Here is a 9,075-nt window from a genome sequence, read left to right on the forward strand (position 1 = left end):
CTAATTTTTCAGGCTAACAGTGGCAAGGAGAATCTGACAGAAATATGACAGTGGCAAATTTGGTAACCACAGTCATTTTGATCAGACTTTCTGATTATATAACTCCCTTCGAGTTTTACATTATGCCTGCAGAAGATGTATAAAAAGCAACAGTTCAAGAGCCCTCGGCCCACAGTCAAAAGACCCAGATTTTAAGTTCCAGGTCTGATTCTAACTTAGATATGTGACTCTGGGCATGTCACTTCAACACCTCAATTTTATCAGTGATGTAACCGAGGCCAAAGAGAAAGAACTAAAGACCCTTCCAAAGGGTTCTCAAGTTCTATTGATTTGTGAAATTGTGAGGAACTTCGGTTTAAAACTGTTTTGGTTCACAACCTATTTGAAATTAAGTGTTACATAATCATAGCTCAAACTTACATAACATTAAAAAAATAATAATAAAATTTTTTAAAAGTTACATAACATCTCACTTGATCCTCCTAGCAAGCCTGGAGGAAGGAAGTAACAATTATTATTATCTTTACTTTTGGAGTGGAGAAGCTCTTTCTGCAACTTCACTGTCTTAGGAAAGTTGCCTGTGAACACAGAGATTTCGTCAGCAACTAGCAATCTTAAGAGAGCAGCCCAGAGCACTGAGAGATGAAGTGACTTCCCATGGTCACGGACCATTATTTGTCTGGGTCTAGACTAGAACCCAAGTCTTCCTCACTGAGTATAGCTCTCTATACAGTACATCATAGCCCTTGGCTACTTAAGAAAACTGAGGCTGTTACTTGTCCAAGAGTTTATAAATGGTGGAAGGGGGATTCTGTCCCATGTTCAGTCCAAGTTCAGTGCCCTCTTGCCACTAAAACTTGCCAACTGCTCTTGAATCAAGCAAAATTATAGATAAATAGTATTTATTATGTGCAATGCATTGAGCTCAGTGCTGGTGGGATGGTGATACCTTGCAAGGGTTACAGATATCACTTTAATAACTATAGTCAATAGACTATATTCCTATGAATTAGTTCATGTAGGTGATTTAGCTCCCAATAGCTCTCTGAGATAAAATGTATTTAATGGAAGGAGAAGAGAAGTATAATTTCAAAGGAAGGGACTAAATCTGGGATTCCTAACCTTTTTTGGTTCATAGACCCCTTTAGCAGTCTGGTAGACCCTTTCTCTGAATAATGTTTTTAAATGCATAAAACACTTAGGCTTACAAAGGAAATTAATTATATTGAAATAAAATTATCTATGTATCAATAGGTCTATATAGATGTATCTATATAGCTTGTTAGAGTGTGGGTCCTAGAGTCAGGAAAACTAGTTCAAATCCATCCTTTAACTAGCTGTGGGACCTGGGGAAATCATGTAACCTCTGTTTGCCTCAGTTTCCTCAACTGTAAAATAAGGCATAACAATATAACCTACCTCCCAGGGTCGTTGTAAAGATCAAATGAGATATTTGTAAAGTGCCTAGCACCTAACAGTCATGTAACAAATATTTTTCCTTCCTTTCCTTTCTATCTTTCAGCCCGTGGTCAAACCCACCTTCATTTAACTCACCTTTCTGCCATTCACATAGAAAAGCAGTTCTGATGGCCCGTTTAAGGCAAGAGACATGATGGCAAATGAGTGCACTGGCCAGCCAGTGCTGGTCAAGAGTTCACAGAAACCCAGGCGCAGAAGAGGGCTCAAGACTCAGGGTGAGGTGCAGTCAGAGGAGTGCAGCTCGGCCCAGCTGACCAGGCAAGGCTCCGGAGTGCAAATGAAGACCAGAGACAGGGTTGAAGCTCTGACTGTCCGCCCCGCCCCATTTGCCTCTGATCCAAACTGTGAGGGGAGAGTTTCAATGACCCCCTTCCCTTCCCTTTCTCCCAGTAGCATTTTAGAAGTAAAAGCCTCCTTTCTTTTCCCCTCTCCCTCCCTCCTTCCCCCTTTCCTCATTTCCCTTCTGACTTCTCAAGCTACTCTCTGAGTCTTTCCCTCCCTCGAACTTTTTCTCCTCTCCTCCTTCTCTCTCGCCCTCCCCCCTCCCCCTTCTTCCTGGCCCTCTTCCCGTCTCTGGTCTCCCCTCCCCCCTAACATCTAAATATCATTTTCTCATCCAGACAATTTTCAACTGCGACACAAGTTTGAGTAGTCTAAAAGCAATCAGACCTGCTTTCAACAACTCAACCCCAAACAAACAAAATCCAGATTAAAAATCTTCCTGTGTTGCACATATCTCCTTTGGAATATATCGTTGTGCGAAGATCGCCGCCAGAGTATACATAACGAGAACTTTAAGAAAATCATATAATTACTTTTACCCAGAGATTCCCTTTCTCTGAAATCCATAGCGTTTATTGTCTGAACTGGCAATCCTTGAGAGGGGGGATTATTTCAGTCTTTATATATGTGTGTGCCCCCACCATCACCCTCAAAAGCGCGGGGCTCCGTGCTCAATAAATACTGGGGCAACTAGGTGGGCGCGGTGTATAGCGCTCCAGGCTTGGAGTCAAATTCGAACTCAGACGCTTACTAGTTGTGTAACCCTGAGCAAGTCATTTAACCCCGTTTGCCTCAGTCTCCTCATCTGTCAAATGAGCTAGTTTCTTTGCCAAGAAAACCCCAGATGGGGTCATGAAGAGTCAGACACAACTGAAATGATTCAACAATTGAGGATTCTGGTTAACATTTTTTTGTTTGTTTTGTTTTTTTGTTTTGTTTTTGGTGAGGCAGTTGGGGTTAAGTGACTTGCCCAGGGTCACACAGCTAGTAAGTGTTAAGTGTGGGAGGCCGGATTTGAATACTCCTTAATCCAGGGCCGGTGCCTTATCCACTGCGCCACCTAGCTGCCCCTCTGGTTAACATTTTAAAATAAAGTTCCTATAGACTTTCCAATTATAAATATTCCACAAAATGTGAGACATCTAATCTAAGACAGGATTTAGACTCCAGTGTTTTTGACTCCAAGTCCAGACTTGTGCCCACTATACCATGTATGTGCATAAATATATGTACATACGTGTTTATGTATGTGTATGTACTTATGTATGTCTGTGTGTATGTAAATTGATACATACAAGATAACTATAGAGTAAATGGAAGGTACCCTTAGAAGGAAAGACACTATCAGCTGGATGGACCAGTGAAGACTATTTTTGCTCTTGCCTTGTCTGAAATCATAATTCCTAACCCTGTTTTTTTGTTATTGCTGCTGACCTGAGACATAATAGATTTTATTCCAATCCCTTTGTGTTTTGGTTGGGGTTTTTTTTAACTCAGATTAGGTCTTTATGTTCTTGTAAACAATATTGTTGAATTTTCCTTGCTAATCCATTCTATTAACCTCTCATTCCCATTCAGACTGCACTCCAGCCTTTCTTTACCATGCCCCAGAAACCTCTGCTTCCTGGTAGCTCACTCTAGCCCTAGAATTCACACACTGGAAGTATCCTCTCACCTTGCAGCCTCTCCCTCTGATTGGATAGATCTGCCCAGAACCTCCAGTTAGGGTGGTCCTGGCCAGCCAAATCTCACTCCTCTCTGTGCTGCACTCCCAACTTTCTCTACTTTCCCCCCACACCAGGTACCTTCAGTATTGGTTTGATTCTTCTTCCCTGTTCTCTAACTTCTTTTTACATGGTGTCTTCTCCTTTTAGAATGTCAGCTCTTTGAGAGCAGGGACCATTTTTCTTTCTACTTATATTTCTATTCCCATTGCTTAGTATGGTGCCTGGTAAATAGTAAGTGCTTAATAAATGTCTGTTAACTGACTGACTAACCTCTTCCATTTTCATTAACATTTACTGTTATGATAGTAGTCTATTTCCTCTAGTTCTATTTTTTTATACTTTTTCTTCCCTATACTTTTCTCTCCCTGTTTATTTCAAGTTATTACCCTTTCTTTTTTCCTCTTTTAATTTTCTCTTCACTAATCCCTCCAAAAGCTCAAAATTTATTTTGCTTATAACTAATCCCTCTCCAACTCTACCCTCCCTCTAACATTTCCCTTACCCCTCTTCCTGTTCCTATCTGTATCCTTCTTGAGCTGAATGTATTTCTATACCAAACTATGTGTATGTGTGTGTTCTGTTCGATTTTGACCACTTTTTTTTGGGGGGGGGGCTAAATAATAAACTTTTTTTTCATTTTTAATAAACATTTTATTTACTGACCAAAAGAGTAGTTCTAAAACACTAGCTTCTGGCAGAACCACTTGTTTTTGCCTGTCTTGTACCTCTCCTCAAACTTGACCTTGGCCTCCCTTATGTTTTAGTGCAGGGTTACAGAACACATCCTTGTTGACAACTGTTTTGTCCAATGGGATATCCACAAAGTAACTGGTGGGAATGAGGTGGTTGTAGTTATAAACTTTCACGAAGGACTTGATTTTTGATCTCTTGGCAATCTTTTTGCCCATTGCTATGATAACCTTTCGAGGGTAGCGGTCAATGCCTTGCCACCAAGGCATGGCTGTAAGGCCTGTCAGATGTCCCATCATCAATGTTCTTTTTTTATCATAAAAGTATTTTATTGTTTCCTAGTTACATGTAGAGATAGTTTTCAACATTTGTTTTTATAAGACTTCTAGTTTCAAATTTTTCTCCCTGTCCCCTCCCCAAGACAGCAAGCAAGCTGATATAGGTTATATATGTACAATCACATTAAACACATTTCTGCATTATTCATGCTGTGAAAGAAGAATCAGAGCAAAAGGGGAAAACCTCAAAAAAGAGAAACAAAAAAAAGTAGAAATAGTATGGTTCGATCTGCATCTAGATTCCACAGTTCTTTTTTTCTAGATTTGGAGAGCAATTTCCATCATGAGTCCTTTGGAACAATCTTGGACCATTGTATTGCTGAGAGGAATCAAGTCTATCACAGTTGACCAACACACAATGTTGTTAATACTGTGTACAATGTTCTCCTGGTTCCGCTCAATCAGTTCATGTAAGTCCTTCCAGGTTTCTCTGAAATCAGCCCACTCATCATTTCTTACAGCACAATAGTATTCCATTATATTCATATACCACAACTTGTTCAGCCATTCCCCCACCATCAATGTTCTTGACGATGACGGCTTTAAGCCCAGGGTATCTCCTGGCCAGGACCAGCACCACCTTTTCAGGTTTCGTGAACTTGCCCATTTCCGGAGAGAGAATGAAGCAGGAAAGAGACCCTTAATTAGTGCCAGGGAGGCTTCAGGCACCGCCCAGCCCCGGCTCCTTCAGCCTCCCTGCGGGCCCACATCTCCACCCATCCCAAAGGTCCGGAGGCCCCCCCTCCCCTTCCTTGCTGAGATGGGGCCTGAGGGCCTCCATGCTCCATAGGGTGAGGATGGTGGTACAGAGCCAATAATAAACATTTTTATTTTAAATTTTGAGTTCCAGATTTTATCCCTCCTTCCTTCCCTCCTCTCTCCTTATACATGTGCAATTATGTAAAAGATTACCATATTACTCATTTTGTATAAGAAAACTTGAATAAAAGAAAAATGGAAGAAAGTGAAAAATAGCATGCTTTGGTCTATGTTCAATCAATTTCATTTCTTTCTTTGGAGGTGCATAGTATGCTTCATCATTAGTACTTTGGGATTGTCTTGGATCATTGTATTGCTGAGAATAGTTAAGTCATTCACAATTCTTTATCAAACAATATTGCTTTTACTGTGCACGATATTCTCCTGGTTCCGCTCATTTCACTATATATCATTTCATACAAGTCTTTCCAGGCTTTTCTGAAATCATCCTGCTGTCTAAGAATTGGAAATCAAAGGACACAATTCTTAGACACCAGAAAAAGAGTTGCTATACATACTTTTGTACAAATAAGTCTTTTTTGGGGGGGGAGGTGTCCTTAGGATATAAAGCTAGTAGTGGTATTGTTGGATCAAAGGGCATGCACAATTCTATTGCCCTTTGGGCATAGTTCCAAATTGCTCTCCAGAATTGGTTGGATCAGTTCACAACTCCACCAACAGTGGATTAGTGATTTTGACCACTTTAGATCAAAGTTAAATTCAAGTAATGCCTGCTCCCCATATCCTTTCATGTTTGAATATAATTCTACTTATATACCTCAATATTGGTATTTAACAAGTTCCTCTATCTGTTCTACCATTTTACCTTAATATATCTTCCCCCTCCTTTTATTTTTTCTTACATCTTCAAAACACAGCAAAAATTTTTGATAGGTCTGTTACTTCAACCAGACCCCTTCTAACAATAGGATTTAAAGAAATCCTTTAACGTTATTCTCCATTTGAATGTAAAAGGTTTACTTTTTTAAAATCCCTTCTGATTGCTCACTTAAGATTATTTCTTTAATTTTTCTCTTAATTTCCATATTTACATTTCAAAGTACCTTTTCAGCTCTAGTTTTTTCATCAGGAATATTTGAAAATTCTCTATTTCATTTAATATCCATTTTTCCTCACATAACATGATATTCATTTTTTCCTGGATAAATCATTCTTGGTCATAGACTTTCTGTAATTTTGAATTTTTGAATATTTTACTCCATGTTCCCCTCTTCTTTAAAAATTATAGCTGCTAAATCTTGTGTGATCTTGATTGTGGTTCATTGGTATTTGATTTCATTCTTTCTGGATATTTCTAGCATTATTTATTTTATATGGTAGCTCTGGATTTTGGCAATGACATTCCTAGGAATTTTCATTTTGGAGTTTCAGGAGGTGATAGTGAATTCTATTTTCACATTGTCATCCTGTTTTAATATGTTTGAGCAATTTTCTTTAATGATTCCTTGATATGTAGGGGCAGCTAGATAGCGCAGTGGATAAAGCACCGGCCCTGGAGTCGAGGACCTCAGTTCAAATCTTGCCTCAGACACTTAACACTTACTGGCTGTGTGACCCTAGGCAAGTCACTTAACCCCAATTGCCTCACCAAAAAGAAAAAAGAAAGAAAAAGAAAAAGAGAAGAAAGAAACATGATATGTAGGTTCTTTTTGTGGTCATAGATTTCAGGTAATCTTCTTAAGTTACACCCCCTGGTCTGTTTTCAAGGCCAATTGTTTTATATATGAAATAACTTACATTTCCCTCCATTTTCTCATTCTTTTGACTTCATTTTTTTTTTCATTCTTCTTGTCTCCCAGAATCGTTAATTTCTATTTGATATATTTGGTTTTTATGGAGTTTGTTACTAGGGTCAGATTTGTACCTCTTCAGTTAAGCTGTTGATACTTTCCTCCCCTCCGCCCAAGTCCTCCATAGCTTTCATTTCTTTTATAATGTCTTTTTAAAAGTAAAACTCTTGCATCATTTGTTCAAAGCATTCTAATTGTTCTTGTAGGTGAGCTTTTTGTTTTGTTTTTATTATAAGTATTTTTGAGTTATTTTCCACTTTTGAGTTTGTGTCTTGATCATCCTTTTTGTTTTGTTTTGTTTTGTTCATTCATTTTTGTTTCTGAGGCCTCAGGAGTTAAGTTCTAGGTATCCTCTATTCTGGGAGTAAAATCAAGTTGAAGGCCTTTCCTTTACCTTGGTGGGTTTTCTTTAGGCCTTTTTCATCAATACAGACACCAGAGTTCTCTTTTCCTATGATTATCCTTAGTCGAAGTTCTTTCCTTTAGACAAGGAGAAGAAGCAGAGTCCTTTTTTTTTTTTTAAATCCTCAGTTAAATCAGAAGATGCCCTCTACTGCTCTTCAAGGCCTAATTGAAGCCTTTCCTTACACTCTGAAATCTGTCACTTTAACTATAGTCCCTCAGGAGATTTCTCTTTGGTGAGGCAGGTGAAAAATTTTTTTTGATCAATTGTAAGACTGAACTAAAGTTTTCTTTACTCCAAGATGTTTCTTTTTCCCTAGTGTATAGGTAATTTATTTTTTTTAACTTAACTCTCAAGTTTGTCAGTTTCACCTCAGTCTATTGGAGACTTCACTATTAGTTGAGGACTTCAGTAATTCACTTTTGCCTCTCTCTCACAGTTTCTTACCAATGAAGTCTTTTGTGTTCATTCGTAAGGGATTCTGGACCAAATTCACTGCTTAAGAAATGAGATGTTTAGTAATTGGGTTGTTTGATGGCAAGATAGAGCTGAGCTGTACTCTTTCCTTCTACTCTGCAATCTTTTCCAGAATGAATTCTTCATCTTCCCTTGACAGCATGATGAAACCAAAGGAACATGTGCATTGTCAGTTATCCTGAAGTCTTGCTACTGTGACTCCCTTTGCTATCTCCCTGTACCATCTCCTATTTCTCTCAGACATTTTAATGGTATCCTGTATAACACCATATAACATTGGCTGTCTCTCCATCCCTGTAATATACTCTCTCCCAACCTCTACCTCCTGTTTCCTTCTAAGACTCAGCTCTTGTCAAGTACTACATAGAACCTTACCCAACCCCCTCAACTGTTTGTGTCTACCCCTCAAAACCACCTTGTATTCATTCATCTTGTACATATTATGTGTATGCTTTTATATATTCCTGTTTTCTCCTCCATTACAATATAAGTTCCTTGAGAACAAGGACCACACTATATCACTTTTATCTTTGTAAATCCACTTGTTAGCACAATGCCAGGCACATAGTATTTAATGTTTATCGACTGATTATCCTAAGCCTCTACCTGACAGTAACATATAGTTTGAAAATGCTCCTTATTAATTCCTGATTACTAGCCCACACATGCCCCTCCAATCCTTTAAGACTTGACTCCTCCCAAAATTACAAAAGGTTTTTAGGGGTTGGTGCTTCATGGTTTTCTCTATCCCCTAAAAGCCTTTGAATCTCTGTCATATGACTGAATCTCAACAAACACAAAAGTCAATAACAAAAGGCTAATAAAGAAAGATAATTGTCTTACTAGACATAAATATTGTCTTTCTCCTGTCCCTTGATGCTGCTTTTATAATGTACACATGGTCAGCAACAAGACTCCCAGGCTTTGAGCTGACCCACATTGTATTTTTTTTAGTAAGGTATTATCTATGCCTTTTGCTATTTTGGGAGGTATCACTATAGTTTCCCCCAATAGCACTTTCCCTCAATCTTCCAGATAGTCATCCCATAACAAATAAAAGAAAAAAGAAAAAAAATCAGCATAATTAAGCAACATATTTAAAAAGTTTA

The 9,075-nt window shown here is 38.5% G+C and overlaps 1 protein-coding gene and 1 pseudogene across 1 annotated transcript in view; both read right to left on the reverse strand.

The window, feature by feature from the left end:
- Positions 1-1,760, reverse strand: part of LOC122746748 (aldehyde oxidase 1-like) — an 88,230-nt gene extending 86,470 nt beyond the window's left edge. Inside the window, exon 1 of the mRNA XM_043992663.1 lies at positions 1,555-1,760. Within this exon, the coding sequence (XP_043848598.1) occupies positions 1,555-1,611 (57 nt within the window). The 5' untranslated portion in view covers positions 1,612-1,760. The remainder of the gene's footprint in view (positions 1-1,554) is intronic.
- Positions 1,761-4,164: 2,404 nt separating this feature from the next.
- LOC122746311 lies at positions 4,165-5,123 on the reverse strand (annotated as a pseudogene).
- Positions 5,124-9,075: the final 3,952 nt, after the last annotated feature.

Source organism: Dromiciops gliroides, chromosome 3 (assembly GCF_019393635.1).
Source record: "Dromiciops gliroides isolate mDroGli1 chromosome 3, mDroGli1.pri, whole genome shotgun sequence".
Classification (NCBI taxonomy): domain Eukaryota; kingdom Metazoa; phylum Chordata; class Mammalia; order Microbiotheria; family Microbiotheriidae; genus Dromiciops; species Dromiciops gliroides.